The 18,398-nt window shown below is 40.2% G+C and overlaps 1 protein-coding gene across 6 annotated transcripts in view; it reads left to right on the top strand.

Annotated features, from left to right (window-relative positions):
* SNX31 (sorting nexin 31) overlaps positions 1-18,398 on the top strand; it is a 39,787-nt gene that overhangs the window by 1,340 nt on the left and 20,049 nt on the right. For all 6 annotated transcript variants that reach the window (XR_009759788.1, XR_009759787.1, XM_061604441.1 and 3 more), the window contains exons 2-4: positions 905-979; positions 3,426-3,540; positions 13,298-13,362. Coding sequence is in view for 4 of the 6 variants with exons in the window: in XM_061604441.1 (XP_061460425.1) it covers positions 905-979; positions 3,426-3,540; positions 13,298-13,362 (255 nt within the window). In the remaining 2 variants the exon portion in view is untranslated. The remainder of the gene's footprint in view (positions 1-904; positions 980-3,425; positions 3,541-13,297; positions 13,363-18,398) is intronic.

Here is an 18,398-nt window from a genome sequence, read left to right as displayed (position 1 = left end):
CTATACAACTGTCAGAGAGAAGATGAGATAAATGGCTATTGTGGCCCACTTCTTTGAACCCTCTCAAGTTAACTATGAAGACTCATGAACTACTTTTGAGGAAAAGGTGATTTTATTTCTCTAGTAGGTAGCTGGTATAGCACAGTGGGGAGGAGAGCCTGGCTGGGAGTCCAGAGGCTGTGAGTTCAAATCCCTGCTCGTGTCTCCTGGGTGTCAAGGGCCAGCTAAAGATCACCCCCACAGGGCGTGGCTCAGGGGTTATGTGCCCTGCCACCTGTGCAGCCGTGGGCAAGCTGCATAGTCCCAAGGAGCCCAGTTGCCCCCCAGCTGGCAGTTGCGGACGAGGAAGGGGCTGGCTTGTGCAGCTGTGGCAAACTGAGCAGGCCCTGGCCAGCTGGGGAGGACTAGCCTCAGAGGGAGGCCGCTTACCATGAAATCCCTATTCATAGGGTCTCCATAAGTCAGGATCGACTTGAAGGCAGTCCATTTCCATTTCTCTAGTAAGCATCACACTCTGTTTCCTGAAGTAATAGACATCTGGAACTCAAATGACCTGGAGCAATCAGTCTTTGAAAGTAAGAAGTATCTGGCATGCCTAGACTAGGCAGAGAGGGTGTATATGCACCTTGGGAAGGCGTAGGGGTGAATAGCTGTGTGATGGGAACTGGGGATTAACTGTGTGTAAAGACTATGGGAGGGGCCATATAGCGGGTGTGGGTGTATGGGGTGAAATTGTGGGTGTGCTGTTGGTCATATAGGACGATGCCCTGGTCTGAGGGATTTGCAGGATCATCATGAGAAGATTTGGGCTATATGAGGCAGCTGTTCAGGGAAAATAATGGGAAGTCACCAATTCCCTTAACTCTCCCAAGAGGATTCATTTAGGGATGCCATGTATTTTCAGCTGTACTCTGTGTATCTGGAAGGCTTCCTTTTCTGCAAGGTGCGTTACAGTCAATTGCACTACTGGAATGAACAGGTAAGATGTTCCCGTTCATTGCCTTTCTTCTCCTTCCGTTATCGCTGCTCCTTTTTCATGTTCTGCCAGAAAACCTTTTGGAGGATATGTTTGCATGGACAATGGAGTATTCTCTGACAGGGAAGGGCAGACTTTAGGGATCTGCCCTTGTGGGTCTATTTTGTGTTCTGCTAGGATCCTGAGAACTACCAACTGGAGCCAGGTGCAAAACACATTCATTTAGAATTAAAGAACATGGTGCTTTTGAGCTACTGCTGAGTACAGAGATTTGTTCTCAGTACCAGAACTGAGCTGAACTCACAGTTCTTCCATGTAGTGATGGGGAGGTAGAATTTATTTTATTATTGCTATTAAGTAATTGGGAGTCTGAAATCATTGCTGGTCTACTGCAAATCAACCAGTAGATCCTAATGTACTTTCTGCCCATCCCTGCTCTATAATATTCATTGAGTGTGTGTATGTCAGGGGGTGTCACCTAAATTTGGGAAGGTACATCAATATTTATGGTTCAGATATGTAAGTTGGATAGATGGCTGTGTAAATGTTCCCTTGATTCGGAGTATCTGATATCCTTCTAAATTCGTACACAAATGGATGATATATCTTCACACTAGCAATTTTCTGTCACATGAAACTTGGTGTGTGTGTGCCTCAAAAGTGTTTAATTACATTTCTCCTCTCCCTTCGTGCCCTTGGGGAACAGTCCCTGAGAATATTCTCAGAATTGGAGAAAGATAATCAGTTTGACCTTTCCAATTGCAGAGGTCAAGAACCATAAGTATTAGGCAGTGTACAGTCAATATGTTTTAGGAATAAATAATGCCTGCATATATGCAGCACTAATTGTTCTAATGAAATGGTGGGGGTGGGAACATAAATAAAGGTACATGGAAGAGCTTTACTGCAGAAGGGAGAGAGTGTTGATATGTATAGGACATTGCCCTTTGTGTATTTCTTTTTAATAACTACTTTTCAAACAAATATCTATTGAGCTGTGTTGCAAATGTAGTTCAGTTGTTTCATTAGTCATTGTAATCATTTCTACTTGTCCTTTTAATAATTGTTAATGCTGCTGTCTTGTTAATTTTGATTATTTTGGATCATTGTATTTATTGAGCTTTTACAACACTGCAAGCCATCTTGGATGGGCTGTGTCCCAAAAGGTGGCATATAAATAACTTTATAAATGCATCTCAGGATGGGACAGTGTTAACATTTTTGTTAATTTAAAGCAAAACATACCAGGCAGCATCTTAGTTTAACTGACTGATGTGGCCAGAGTTTAGAGATATAGTGGCTTTGAAAAGGATATGAGGATGGGGGAAAAAGCACACTTGATGAATTGTATCTAAGTTCTGCTTAGAGTAGACCCATTGAAATTAATGGGTTTTAGTTATTATCCATTAACTTCAAAAGGTATACTGAGTCGAACCTATATTGGATACAACTCAGTATGTCCAACTTTTTTGACTCAAGTGACTTCATTGACATAACGTGGACAGCACCGTGGCAGATCTCTTGGGCTTATTTCAGGGTGGCTGGTATATATTCTGCAGCAAATAATAAAAACTGCATGGGAAAATGACATGTAGAGTTGAAGGACAGTTTCTTTCCCCCCCATTTCTCTCCACTGATTCTTGTTTACTCAGATTCCCAATTAAAGGTTTAAGGTTTCTTCTTTTAATTCCAAGTGGTGTTGGTGAACTTCCAAACAGCTATGAGATAAGAATTGAGTAATACTGAGAAGAACAGGTTTCTCTTTATTTTTCAGATGCCCTTAACAAGAGGGAACACCTTATAACCAGCAATACAGAAATACCTTCCCCAGGCATGAAAAGCAGTGGCCTCCTTTGAGATGTTTAGATTGCGTTAGAACCCAGTTTAAGTTTTCTTATCGGAAAGATACTATTACTGATTCAGATTCCAAGACACAGATATACATTTTAAAAAAGGTGCCTGGAAGCGTACATGAAGTGTACAGTATAATTCTTGCATTTGAGCCATGTGAGGCATCACCATTCTGCTGTACAACATGCTAGTTAATACAATCCAGTTCTGAAAGATTGAAATCAAATATTAAGCATGTTAATTACTATCTTTCCAAGAAGGGAAAAATATTTGTTCTCAAATGTGATGGAGGCAAAGGAAACTGGCCAGGAAGGGAAACTTCATAATTTAGGAAAGCCATCCTGCTAACTTGTTTCCACATCTCTGCTTTACACCTCTATACTTTTTTAAAAATTCTCCTAAGGAATTGCATATATTGACTTGCATTGTTGATGCTTGTTACAGCTTTGTAAATGTGCTTTTGTCAACAGTTGTGCTCAGTTCATTTGTCCTGCTCTGCTCCAACCACATTCCTAGAATGTCCTGGGTCTGTCCATTATTTGTCAGCATTCTTGTCTCTAACAAGTAAACCAGTCCAACAGTTGCCCTGTCTTTTCAGTTAAGGCGGATCTTTGGGAGAGGCATGCCTTCATTCCCTCCGAAATTCTACCTTGCAATGACTAAGTCAATGGCTGATGAAAGGAGAGCTCAGCTAGAACAGTATCTACAGAATGGTACAGTGAATCATCTTGATTGATTTTGTTTTATTTTTTTTAACAAATAGTTTTTCAAAGCATGCGGTGAAAATATTATGTTTTTGCATAATTTCATTGGACTACGACTGTTGGATGCTGTCTCATCCATTCTCTTGGATTGAGCCTTAGAGTATTTATTATATTACTATAGTCTTTCTTGTTCTTTACAAACTCAAGTAAATAAGACTCTGCAATATTGTTCTCATATTTATTTATTTATTATTCAATTTATTAGTCGCCCATCTGGCTGGTTGACCAGCCACTAATGGCCCTCAAATCAACTTTCCCAAAAGACCGCCACAGCCATTCAAATTTCTATAAAATCTGTATATAGTATGGGTAATATCTGATGCATAAAGAAGAATTCCCTGTTTCCTCCTCCTCCCCCATTACAGCCCTCAAGAAAAGCCTAGGATGTGTGGTGATGGGCTTTAGTGGGAGGCAAAACTGACTGGAAGCAGCTCTGACCCTCAGGAGAGGTGTGTGTGGGGGGGAACAAGAGGTTGTCTTCAGGAGGAACAGCAAGGAATTCCCCTTGTGTGAACATCCTTGCACTTGTGCTGCACTGGATATAGCCCAATGTCTGAATTAAATCTGATTTCCTGAATAATTACTTAGGAGTGAAAGGGAGAGGAGAACATTGTCATGCTTAATGTGGAAATAATTTTCAAAAATCATTGTATGTTTTATCAGTGGTTCATAAAATGTAGTGATCATCTCTCCTGAATGCCATTCTGCACAATCATTTCTGGATCTTCCAATGTGCTGTAAAAGTATTCAAAGCAATTTATCCACGTCTTTTGTTATTTTCTGTTACGTTTGTTTTGAATATGTATGGACCATCTTAATTATCCCCCTCTAGGATGCACACCTTAACGTGGTGAGGGGGTTTGAGAGTGTTGAAGAAGCAGAGAGCAATGTCGTCAGGAGTCTAGACCAAGAGGCTAGGCTCCTAGCAGGGGCACCCAAGGTGGAATGGTCAAAGCTGAGACACCAGACTAAGATGCATCCAAACTCAGAGGAAGGCAATGATAAACCACTTCTGAATACCTCTTACCACGCAAACCCTATGAACAGAGTATCCAAAATGCAACACAAGATAGTGCTGGAAGATGAGACCCCCAGGTCAGAAGGCACTCACTGAGCTACTGGGGAAGAACAAAGGACAAGTACGAGTAGTGCTGTGACTAATGATGCAGCTGGGTCAAAGCTGAAAGGAAGCCCAGAGGCTGATGCGCACAGATGCGAAAGGAGAGTCCGGAGTTGTACGACACACACAATAGGAACATGGAATGTGAGAAGCATGAACCAGGGAAAGTTAGAAATTGTCAAACAAGAAATGGAATGTATCAACATTACAATACTTGGCGTGAGTGAATTAAAATGGATGGGAATGGAACATTTTCAATCGGGCAACTACAAAATATTTTATGCAGGACATGAGAAATTAAGGGTTGCTTTAATAGTGAGAAGTGATGTAGCAAAAGCAATTAGGAGCTACAATGCAAGGTCTGAGCGAGTTATGTCAACGAGATTAAATGGGACACCTATTAACATAACCATCCTCCAAGTCTATGCTCCAACGGTAAACGCAGAAGAAGAGGAATTGGAGAGATTTTAAGCAGAAGTACAGGGAGAAATTGATCACACACCAAAACAAGATGTGCTGATAATCATGGGGGACTGGAATGCAAAAGTAGGGAACAGAGAAGAACTAGGAATTGTGGAGAAATGGGGCTTAGGAGACAGAAATGAAGCAGGAGAAAGACTGAATTCTGTGAAGCCAATAATTTGTATCTTGCAAACACATTTTTTGAGCAACCAAAAAGACAACTGTACATGTGGACATCACCAAATGGTCAGTATAGCAATCAAATTGATTATATAATTGGTAGCAGAAGATGGAGAAGTTCCATACTTTCTGTGAAAACAAGACCAGGAGCAGACTCAGTACAGATCATGAACTGGTCGTATCGAAAATCAGAGTAAAGCTAAAGAAGAACAAAACAATCATAATGCCAAAATACAATTAAAATAACATCCCAGAAGAATATAAAGATCAAATAAGGAACAGGTTTGAGGCTCTAAACTTAGTTGAGAGAGAACCAGAAGAACTATGGAGTGAAGTCAGAGACATTATCAGGGAAGAATGCAAAAAGACAATACCTCTAGTTAAAAAGAAAGACCTCAATGGATGACTGACGAAACTCTTAAAATGGTTAAAGAGAGAAGGAAAGCAAAAGCAAAAGGAGATAGAAACACAGAACCCTAAATACAACAATACAGCGACTAGTATGTAGGGACAAAGAACTATTACAATAGTAATGGTATAGAAATAGAAGTGGACAACAAAAACGGTAGAACAAGAGCCCTGTTACAAAAGACTAGAGAAATGAAAGGCAAATTTAAACCAAGAGTAGGGATGCTGAATAATCAACAGAGGAACACACTGACTGATAGAGATGGAAGAAGATGGAAGCAATACACTGAAGAACTCTATAAAAGAGATGCCAGGATGACAGATTCATTCATGGAGGAACTGTATGAGGAAGAACCAGAAATTCTAGAATGTGAGGTGAAAGCTGCTCTTAAAATACTTGGAAGAAACAAATCACCAGGAATAGATGGCATACCAGCAGAGTTGCTACAAGCTACTGAGACTGAATCTGTCCAAAGTTTGAATAAAATGTGTTAAGAAATATGGAAAACTGAACGATGGCACACAGACTGAAAGCGTTCAATATACATCGCATTTCTTTCTTCCAGGATCAATATTAGCTCCGTTAGAGGCTCATTGTCGATAGATCTAATGTTTGTATCTGAAGAGTTATTTCAGCTGGTTGGAAATTGGTCACTTTCTGGGCGATTCATAATTTTGCATTCTCCCTTATCCATGGAATTTAACTGCATAGATGAACATATCCATTTAAACCAACGAACGTTTGTGGATGATGAAGTTGACATCCGCCAGGCCAAGATTAGATGGGTGCCCAAATTAGAAAAGGCTATTACACTTACTTTGAACACCTCAGAAATACAGCATGTTAAAGCCCAACTTCTATCTCCCAACCACCCAACAGATCACTTTCAAGATCTTCATAAATTGATGGATGCTCTTTATGCGACCATCCAAAAAAACACTAAAACTAAACCAAGTGCTGTTTTTTATAAATCTAAGTCTTGGTTTGACAAGGAATGTCGAGAAACAAGAAAAGAATTAACGGCCATCTATCAAACGTATAAGTCAAGTAGATCTTTGGTTCATCTTCAACTATATTGTGAAGCTAAAAAAAAATATAAAAGATTAATAAGGAAGAAGAAAGGGTTAGAAACTTTACAAATTTGGCAGCGTCTTTTAGATGCTGCCAAAATGAAAAATTCAAACATCTTTTGGCGTTTAATTGCTCACCATTGGCCGAAGTCATATGCCCAACCAAATTGCTTGGTATCATCAACTACCTGGGAGAATTATTTTTCAAAAATTTACCAGTCTAATTCTGATATGGCAATTGAAAGGCAAGTTATCATAAACGATGTTCCATCTTGGCCTCCAGTAACTAACGAGGAAATTTTAGATCTTATTACTCGATTAAAATCAAATAAAGCACCTGGCCCCGATAATATACCATCTGAAGTCTTTAGAACAAATGCAAAAGGGTGGGCTCCCATTCTGTCGACCCTTTTTACCTATATAGACTCTACAATGAGGATTCCAGAGGATTGGGGTGCAGCAATTATCATTCCAATTTATAAGAAAGGTCCACAGTCTAATCCGGCAAATTACAGGCCAATAAGTCTACTAAACATCATAAGTAAACTATATGCAGCTCATCTATACAATAAGCTAACTATGTGGTTGGACCAAAAAGATATTCTAATTCCTGAACAGGCAGGCTTTCGTCTACGTCGCTCAATAATCGGCCACACCCTGATATTACATCACTTAATTGCTAAGTATGCAGGTAACAAAGGCGATGCACTATATACTGCATTTATAGATTTAAAAGCCGCCTTTGATTCGGTAGACAGATCTAGATTGTGGACAAAACTAAATAATTTAGGAATAGATAAATGTTTGCTAATTTTGATACAAGGTCTTCAGAAAAAAACTACCCTCCAAGTAAGATGTAATAATAAGGGATATTTAACAAACCCAATTCCAACCTCTAAAGGTGTTAAGCAGGGTTGCATTTTGGCACCCCTGCTGTTTAATATATATATTAATGATGTTGTCTCAAAACTTGACGCCACCTCTTTACATTCACCGATTCTTGCAGGTATTCCGAGAAACGCTCTTCTTTATGCAGATGACATAGTATTACTTTCAAGGACCCCAATAGGCTTAAAACGTTTACTTTCCCAAATAGCCTCTTATTGTTCCTCTGAACTACTGGTAATAAACCACCAAAAATCAAAAGTAATGGCCTTCACCAAAAAAAGAACTAAACATCATTGGTATATAGAAGGCCAAGAAATTGAGCAGGTATGTTCCTTTAAATATTTGGGAATAATTTTTCAAACATCAGGAAGTCATCGAATGCATACCAAATTGGCGGCGTTAAACGCAAGAAGAACAACGAAAGCCCTGACAACCTTTTTCTATACCAAAGGAGGTCAATCCCTTCCTCCTGCTTTGAAAATTTCCAATGCTAAAATAATTCCACAACTTACATTTGGGTCCCAAGTGAGTGCCAGTGATAATCTAAAGGAGCTAGAAACAGTACAAAATATATTTTTAAGATCTATTATGGCCGTCCCTTCGTGTGTACCAAACTGTGTTTTACGATTGGAGTTGGGGGTCCAATCTATTGAATCAAGAGTATGGCTCAATAGGATTAACACTTGGCTAAAACTCATATTTGATCCTGAAGGCTTAACCCCCCCATATTCTGATTGATAATTATAAATCTACCTGGGCTGAAGCGATCCAAACTAAAGTTTTAAAAATAGGCTTCTCAATTCAAACAATCTACGAAATGGGCCTAGAAGCTGCACGGTCTAATATTAGACAGCGAATAAGAGACATAGATGTCCAACACCAACAAATCCTAATTAAAAACCAGAGATGCAATTTACGTTTTTTGATCCCAATGTCATATATATCAGATTTAGTTATTCCCAATTATCCGAAGGCTTTTACCTGGATCAGACTCAATGTTCTTCCTTCGGCACTTTTAGAAGGACGATATAATAAAACTCTGTATAAGGACCGACTGTGCCCATGTGGGGAGGGAGAAATTGAAACGAATGCTCATGTTTTACTACGATGCCAATTTTATCGAGCATTGCGACTCCAACTAATTTCTCCTCTCTTAGTTACCTTCTCACATAGATCTGAGATCATATCACCAACATACATTGGATAATGGAACGGACCAAGGAATTTCAGAAGGAAATCACCCTCTGCTATATAGATTACAACAAAGCCTTTGACTGTGTAGATCATGGAAAACTATGGAATGCTTTAAAAGAAATGGGGGTGCCACAGCATCTGATTGTCCTGATGTGCAACCTATACTCTGCACAAGATGCTACTGTAAGAACAGAATATGGAGAAACCGATTGGTTCTCCATCGGAAAGGGTGTGAGACGGGTATATTTTATTACCCTTTTTGCTTAATCTATACGCAGAACATACACGGAAAGCGAGATTGGACCAAGATGGAGGTGTGAAAACTGGAGGGAGAAATATCAATTATTTAAGATATGCAGACGATACCATACTACTAGCATAAACCAGTAATGATTTGAAATGAATGCTGATGAAAGTTAAAGAGGAAAGCACAAAAGCAGGACTACAGCTGAACATCAAAAAGATTAAAATAATGACAACAGAAATTTTATGTACCTTTAAAGTTGACAATGAGGACATCGAACTTGTCAAGGATGATCAATACCTCAACACAATCATTAATCAAAATGGAGACAATAGTCAACAAATCAGAAGAGGCTAGGACTGGGAAGGGCAGCTACAAGAAACTAGAAAAGGTCCTCAAATGCAAAGATGTATCACTGAACACCAAAGTTAGGATCATTTAGACCATGGTATTTCTGTTCTCTATGTATGGATGTGAAAGTTGGACAGTGAAAAAAGCTGATAAGAGAAAAATCCACTCATTTGAAACGTGGTGTTGGAGGAGCACTTTGTGCATACCATGGATTGCGAAAAAGACAAATAAATTGGGTATCAGAATATTAAACCAGAACTATCACTAGAAGCTAAAATGATGGAACTGAGGTTCTGAGATACTTTGGAGACATAATGAGAAGACATGATTCACTAGAAAAGAAAATAATGCTGGGAAAAACAGAAGGGATTAGAAAAAGAGGAAGGCCAAACAAGAGATGGATTGATTCCATAAAGGAAAGCATAGACCTGAACGTACAAGATCTGAACAGGGTGGTTCATGACAAATGCTGTTGGAGGTTGCTGATTCATAGGGTCACCATAAGTCATAATCGACTTGAAGGCACATAACAACAATCTTAGTATACAGCCACAAGAGTGGCTGTATACTATAGCTAGCATGGATTTTTTGCATTCCACAATGTTAAATTGAAAATAGCCCCTATGCCATTCTGATGCTTCCCATAAGCACATTTCAAAACAAAACCTCACAAAAGTATTGTCTTGAACTCAGAAATCCTTGCTTAACAACCGTCTAAATTTTCATGGCAATACACAAAACAGTCAGAGAATTGATAGTTCACAGTGTAAAAAGAGACAGAGAGAAAAGCAGACCCCTGTTGGATTTTTTTTCCAGAGTTCTCATAACTTGTTGAAATTAATTAAAAATCAGCCATGTTCACAGAGTACCTGTAATCCTATTTCTGATCTTGCCCCATATTCTGACCTTCATCATCTACAGTTTAAAAGTTAAAAAAATTCCTTGCTGATTTTGAATTAATTTAAGAAATTTAGCATTGAAGTCAATGACAAGCTTGGGCATGCGCAGTAAGAACCAACAGTGTTCTAAAAGCCATACTCACAGCTGCTTGGCTTGCCTAATCAGGTGGCGACACTCACACCACTTAATGTCACTTTAGACAGTCATGGCTTCCCCCAAAGAATCCTGGGAAGTGTAGTTTGTGAAGGATGCTGAGATGAGACTCCTGTTCCCCCGACAGAGCTCCAGTGGCCAGAGTGGTTTAACAGTCAGCCACTCTGATTGAAGCTCTGTGTAGGGAACAGGGTGTCTCCTAGCAACACTCAGCACCCTTCACTAACTACACTTGCCAGGATTCTTTGGGGGAAGCCATGACTTCCTAAAGTGAAATAAAGGTCTGGTGTGGATGTGACCAGGGACAGCTTTGGTTTAAATCTGGGTGGGAGACTACTTGTGCCTGCTGCAGAATAAAAAGGTATGTGAAACCCTGAAAAGCAATGATACTGTTCACAATGTTTTCCTTTTGGAAAGGGGCTTTCCCTCTGCCCAGTGCCCACCCACCCAATCTCCTTCCCTCCCCCTCACCTACCTTTCCTCTCTACCCCTCCCCTTCCTCCCCTTCTCTCCCTCTTCCCCTACTCTCCCTCCCTCCCCCTCCCCCAGGTCAGTTTCACATATCCTAAACATGATTGCACAGCAGTAAATCCCACTGAACTCAAAAAGCATGCAAATGATCAAACCTGCCTTCCCCTCCTCCTCCCTCCTATCCCCTTACTTTGCCCTTCCCTCCCCCATCCCCTTCCAGTCCCCCCTCCCCTCCTCCTTCCCTCTTCTCTTCCTTCCCCCTTCTCCCTCCCCCATGGTCAGTTTTACCTATCCTAACCATGATTGCATGGGAGTAAATCCCATTGAACTCAATAACCATGCAAATGATCAGACCTGCCTTTCCCCTCCTTCCCCTCTCCTCTTCCTTCCTCCTTTCTTCTTCCTCTCGTCCCCTCTTCCTCCCTCCTTTCTTCTTCCTCCCCTCTTCCTCCCATCCTTCTTTCCCCTCCCCTCCCCTGCCCCTCCCTCCCTCCCTCTCCTCCTCCTCCCCCCCCCATGGTCAGTTTTACCTATCCTAACCATGAGTAAATCCCACTGAACTCAAAAGCGTGCAAATGATCAAACCTGCTCTCCTCCACCCCTCCCCCTTCTGCCTGCTCCCACCCCCCTCCTCCCCTCTGCCCTTCCTCCTCATCCCCTCCTCCTGCCCTTCTTCCTCCTCCCATCCCCTGTGGTCAGTTTCACCTATCCTAAGGATGATTGCAGGGGAATAAATCCCACTGAACTCAATAAGCATGCAAACGATCAGTCCACTCTCAGCAAACTTGCACAGGATCCCATTTCTTAGCTCCCGGATTAAAAAGCAGAGAAATTCATTAATAGGTTAAAAAAACCATGTGGTTTAAGAATATGCCTATAGCCAACAGATGTTTCTATCAAACTTTAAAAATCAAGGAAATTGGGCAGCTATAGTGAATGCACCAGGGGAACAGGAAGCCTGACCTCTTCTCGGAGATATTGTACTGCCCTACAAATTTGTCAAAATGCAAACACAGTTTGGGTTGGTCTTTCACAGCGCAATCCACTTCCTGTGTATCTTGGAAGAATTTGGTAACGTGCCTCTGAGCATATGGTGAGTGGTGCCAACACCTTCAATCAGCCCAAAGAACAGAAACAAGACAGGTGCTATGCTGATCTTGTTTTAGCAGGGGGGAAGCAACAATATTAAAACAGTTGATATACTTCAGATAGTCACTTTAAAGATGTTTAATTTACTTTGCAATTTTAGTGAAGTTTCCTGTAGTAAATCATTTTCTTTTGCTTCATTTCTATGAATATGTGAAGTATAGCAACAGTTTGCAACACTAAAAAACTGCAAAAACAATAGTGGAATAATGGCACTGACTTTCAATGAACATGAGGAGCGTCTCAATTTCCACAAGATAAAACAGTGGGAGGTGAAATATATTCTAGCAAAATCCTAGGCGTGCTCTAGGTTTTTAATGGACTATAGCCACCTTTCCTTAAGTGAAGTGGTTTAAACATATCAGGCTGAAAACATCCATCTTGGGCAGGCCAAGTTTGTTTTTTCCAGCAGCTAGAGTCATTGTTTAAGTAGCAACATACTGTAATCAGTCTGATTTTACATCAAAGTGCAGTTTCAGAATCAATTGTTAATGCACCCAAAAGGGAAATAGAGCATAACCTTCAGTTTGAAACACAAAATGCTGTCTTCACCATCACATGACAATGACCAATAAAAAGGCTTTGAAATTAATAAAAATAAATTTGACACAGATTTCTAGGATGAACAATGAGAGAAATATAATTTTCTAGGTTAGATTCTCTCTAGAAACAGTAGTGACACAGGAAAGAAGCAAAGTAAGAACACCAACAAACATACAAAAATGTAATTCTCCATTTTTGGAGATGTAGTCCTGATTGCAGGTGTTGCCACCACTCACCATATGCTCAGAGGCACGCTACCAAATTCTTCCAAGCTACACAGGAAGAGGATTGGACTGTGAAAGACCAACCCAAATTGTGTTTGCATTTTGACAAATGTGTAGGGCAGTACAATATCTCAGAGAGACTGGTGCATTCACTATGGCTGCCCAATTTCCCTGCTTTTTAAAGTTTGATAGAAATAGCTGTGGGCTATAGGCATGTTCTTAAACTGCAAGGTTTTTTGCCTATTAGTGAAATTACATCTATATGTTGTCAGCTTCCCTATTTGTCATAAAATGACAAAATATTTGCTGCCTTAAGTAGTAAGTCCTGATTTTTGTGCTTTTGCTTTTCAGTGTCAGTTGATCCAAGTATTACGAACAGTGATGTCTTTATTAATTTCTTCAGGAAATTACAGCAGGTAAGTCTACATTTCCACAATAAGGTGCTTTGATGAAAAAACAGTTGTCTTTAGCTCTTTGCATGCTATTCTTTCTTTAGTTTTGCTCATACTTATAGCAAGGAAGCTAAGCTATTTTCCTTGCAGACTGAAAATCAGCATGTTCTTAAATGGTAACAAATGGGACCTGCATCAAAATGTCGTAGTGCAGATTTCTCTTGATCAGGTTGCCTACCTTCCAGCCATGACCTATTCCAAAATACTCCATTCTATTCCCCCTTCCCTCTAGGGTTTCCTTCCTCCCCTGCTCCCTTCCAACACTTGGTCAACGTTCCATGCCCGCTGAGTGTCCTCAGTTCTCCTCCTTGGGATGTTTTGCCTCCCACTACCCTTTAGGCTTTTTTTCTAAATAGTTTTTGTACTTCTGCAAACTCTAGGGTTCCCTAAAGCCTGCTGATACCTCCTCCTTGTGCTGCTTTGCACAGCATTTTTTAAAAAGGAATTGTTACTGGGTGTCTATTCTTTCATTCAAATGGTTTGCACGTGGAAGCCACTCTCCCATGTACAAGCTCTGATACTTGGATTGAGGCAAAAGTGGATCAATGATTACAGCATTGCAAATGCATTTACACAAGTTACTAACCTAGCAAAATTCTTAGTAGCCTGCCCACCCATCCATAAATACATTAATTAAAAAGCAAAATAATAATAATCTCGAGAACTCTAATTTCAGAACTTAGAAAAAATGGTTAAAAACACAACTGGTATTAAAAAAAACATAGCTGAGGATTATTTTTATTTTTTGTTTTGCAGTAACTTAAAAGAATGTATTAAAAAGTGCATAGTGCACAATAAAAACTGCTAATGTCAGAATTTTGAGATCATAAAAGAATTGTTCTGAGATTAGACATGACTGAAAAGAAAATATTTTATGTTTTTCAGTAAAAGAGCAATGCTTTACCTTTCTGCAAAGGTTTTTTCTTGCCTCCCCCCCAGCCCCAGTATCTATTTAGAATCCAGTTTAAATGTGTGTTCTTGGTTCCTTGTTTAAATTTTATGTGTACATTTGTGTCCACTCAGTATCCATTTGGACACACAACTGTTACTTTTAAAAAAGCCTTCCTGCTTTGGCTACATATCCATACTTGGAGAATGAATTTAGTATCGGTATATAGGACAAATAGATCATTATCACTAAACTTCACTGTATTAGGTACCAAAATCTCTAATTTTATGCATTAGTAATAAGGTTTGTATACGAACATGAGCAAAATCTTATGGAAGTGACTTTGGGAGCCGCAAAACTATTTTGCGGGAGGGATTCAGTGCATGCCAGGACTTAGGTTTGTGCAATTAAAGTGTTCTGTTGCCCTAGAGCAACAAATGCACTTTAAAAAAGAATCAGACTTTTTACAATTAGGAAATTGACAGAGATGCACTGAAAAGAGTGGGATGAATGAATGAATAACAGGAAGATGTATGAACACCCTGCAAACAAATCGGGATGAATGTTCTATAAAGACCAGATATTATTATCTAACCTTCATGTAAGCTTTGTGCAAGGAAATCAGGATTAAATGTCAATCAAAGGAAACCTCCTTAAAAAAAATCTATGCAAGGCTATTTTAATCTCCTTTTATTTATATTGTTGCTGTAAGTGTTACCTATTGAACTGATAACTGTTTAATCATCCATTTTTGTCATCTTTGGTTAAAAGCAGTACACATTTGTATTGGATTTATTTTTTACCCTCCTATTATTATCATCATTATTATTGTTATCAGTTGATGACAGTGCCAACAACCTGAAAGGTGTTTGCTGCGCCACCTAGTTCTCCTTCTAAGATGCTAATGCCTCCTGGAGGTTTCCTCATGCCCAACTTCTATTTTAATTTTTTAAATTTCTACTAAAAGTCCTTTATCCTTTTTTCTTTAATTTATTCTATTTCTATTCCATTTTCAGTCAACAGGCTCCCAAACAGCTTACACAACATATCAAATTAAAATGCAATAAAACCACAGTAAAAAATACTCCCCAAACCAACCATAACAAGCTGATGTTTGTATCATCCAATTCATGTGCAATGAAACACAAGGTTATATCTAACTCAGTTATACTCTGAGGAGGCTCATTAAAATTAATGGACCAAAATTAATCAGGTCCATTAATTTCAGGGGAACTACTCTAAGTAGGACTAATGTTGGATACAGCCCACAATAAAAATACCACTATAATCAACCATAATAAGCTGAAATCAAACATAATGAGGCAGGTACAGGGAGACCATCCCAGCTCAGTGTTTTGAACCAGACTACTATAGCATCTGGACTAGACCATAAAAGCTTAAGTAAAGAAAGGTACCCCCAATGTCAGCCCAAGTCATTTTGCTGCCTGAAACAGAGCTCCAAATGCTTCCACCCTGTGCTAGGGTGAACACTGGGGAAAAGTGCACCACTAGCTACACCATTCATGATTCAATTCCTGCCGTCATCTCTCCTAAATTCTACCACCTGAAACAGCCTGCTTCACCTTGCTGCACAGCAGAGCTGGCCTTGATTTGCTCCATTTTTTAAAGGTTTGGAGGACATCATGTTCTCCAGCGTACCTAGGTGGAGCTGCGCAAGGGTCAAAGGTTTAATGAAAGAATTCTTGACTGAAGGGGGCTCTGCAGCTGTAACAGAAGCACAGGGGAGGGAGGGGGTTTCTTGCTAGCTAACTACCCCTTCTAAGGCTCTTGTACCAATGCAGTGTAGTGGTTAGAATGTTGGACTAGGACCTGGGTTCAAATCCTCACTCAGCCGTGAAACTCACTGGGTGACTTTGGGCCAGTCACAGTCCCTCAGCCTAACCTATCTCACAGGGTTGTTGTGGAGATTAAACAAGGAAGGGGGAGAACCATGTATTATTATTATTATTATTATTATTATTATTATTATTATTATTAACTTTATTTATACCCTGCCGTTTTTCCAAATTGGAACTCACGGCGTCTTCCAGATAAAAAACAGATACAATTAAAACCTACCAAAGTTAAAAGCATATAATACATAAATAAATAAATATAGACAGATATAATTAAAAAATGAACTCTAATTTAAAATAGCATTAAACTGTTTCTGATAATTAAAAACTATACTCATAAAATCAGAATAATTAAAAAATAAGCAAGAACGATATAACCTCCTTTTGGGCCTATCCTTAGCCGCCTTCAGAATCAAAGGCTTGCTGAAATAAGAAAGTTTTTACCTGTCGACGAAAGGACTGCAGGGAAGAGGCCATTCTTATCTCCTTAGGGAGGGAATTCCGAAGCCTAGGGGCAGCCACCGAGAAGGCCCTATCTCGTATCCTCACTAGTTGTACTTGTGCAGATGATTGAAAGAAGGGCCTCTCCTGAGGATCTCAGGGCCCGGGCAGGCACATAGAGGGCGATGCTGTCTGACAAATAGCCTGGACCCAAGCCGTGTAGGGCTTTATAGGTCAGCACCAGCACTTTGAATTGTGTCCGGAAACAAACTGGCAGCCAGTGGAGCTTTTTTAACAAGGGAGTTGTATGGTCCCTGTAATCGGCCCCAGTTAACATTCTGGCTGCGGCATGTTGTACCAGCTGAAGTTTCCCAGCAGTCTTCAGAGGCAGCCCCACGTAGAGCACGTTACAGTAATCTAAATGGGATGTGACTAAGGCATGTGTCACCGTGGCCAGATCGGATGGGTCAGCTGATTGGCTAAGGATCCCAGAGGAAAATTCCATACACACAAACAAAAAACTGAACAATATCCTTTTTGAAAAATGTAGGTAGGTAGATATTTAATCTATTACAATTGTATCTTGACTTTCCTCCAAGGAGCTCCAGATGGCAGACATAGAATCATAGATCCTTAGAGATGGACTTGATGGCCTTATAGGCCCCTGCCAGCCCTGCTCAGTGCAGGAATCCAAATTAAAGCATACCCAACAGGTGGCTGTCCAGGTGGCTCTTGAATGCTTCCAGTGTTGGAGAACGCACTCACCCATTTTCCCCTCATAACAACCCTGTGAGATGGGTTAGGCTGAAAGATAGTAGCCTGGTTTGCATGACACACTAAGCCAAACCTTGTTGTAGCAAGACCTTGCAAGCATGTGGGCTCCCAAAGAGGAGAGGTTTGGCTTAGTGTGTTGTCCAAACTGGGGCTTGTAGCTAAGCTATCCTCTCGCTGACCATGACCTGTAACCGAGAACAAACCTTGGTGACAGCTCATGATTTGGCTTTGTGTGTTGTGTGAACCAGGCCACTGACTGGCCAACATCATCCAGTGAGCTTCTGAAAAAGATGTGTGACTATACAGTCTTTTAGCTTCATAATTTGAGCCTTAGGCCCAGTGTGGCCAATGTAGCTCCCTCCAGATACTGTTAGACTACAGCTTCCATGAACCCTAGGCACTGGCCATTGTTGGTGTTGCTGCTGGAGGACACCTCTGCCTTAGGCCTAACTCAGCAAACCACCCTCGATACCAAATCAGAGTAGAGTAGTGGAATTACCTGGTAACTTCTGTTCTAAATTGCCTGTTTTGCTGATTCTTCAGTCTCGCTTATTAATACTTTTTGTTGGTTTTAATGCTCTAGTGTGTTATAATATTGCAGCTCAGAAATACCTTACATACCTATAGAGATACTCTGTAATGTTACTGACCTGAATAGGAATCAGTACTGGCAGACTGGAAAGTCTTATTATGCGAGTCATAGCACTGGGTATGCTGTAAAAACAGGCGTATCTCTTTAATAGAGCCCCTAGAGCCCCTTTTCTTGGGGGAAGATTACGAGAAGGCTGGCAACAGCAGCCTCCCATCTGTGCAGGACACTTAAAGGACCTCTCCAAACATCCTTGTTATTGTGCGTTCATGGTGATTTGTGCTCATGATGGTATCTGGACGGTTATACACGATCCTGCTTTCAATACTGTTTGCTCCTGCAAAACTTTCAGGGCAGACATACTGCTTCATTTCCAGTCAGTGAATGTTCCATAGCTTCCTGCAGAAATCCTGCAATTTTTTACACCACAAATGTTCCAGGTTGAGGTTTT

The sequence above is a fragment of the Rhineura floridana genome, chromosome 1, assembly GCF_030035675.1.
Source record: "Rhineura floridana isolate rRhiFlo1 chromosome 1, rRhiFlo1.hap2, whole genome shotgun sequence".
Taxonomy (NCBI): Eukaryota; Metazoa; Chordata; class Lepidosauria; order Squamata; family Rhineuridae; genus Rhineura; species Rhineura floridana.
Note: the sequence above shows the minus strand (reverse complement) of the source record. Positions and strands in the feature narration are given on the sequence as shown.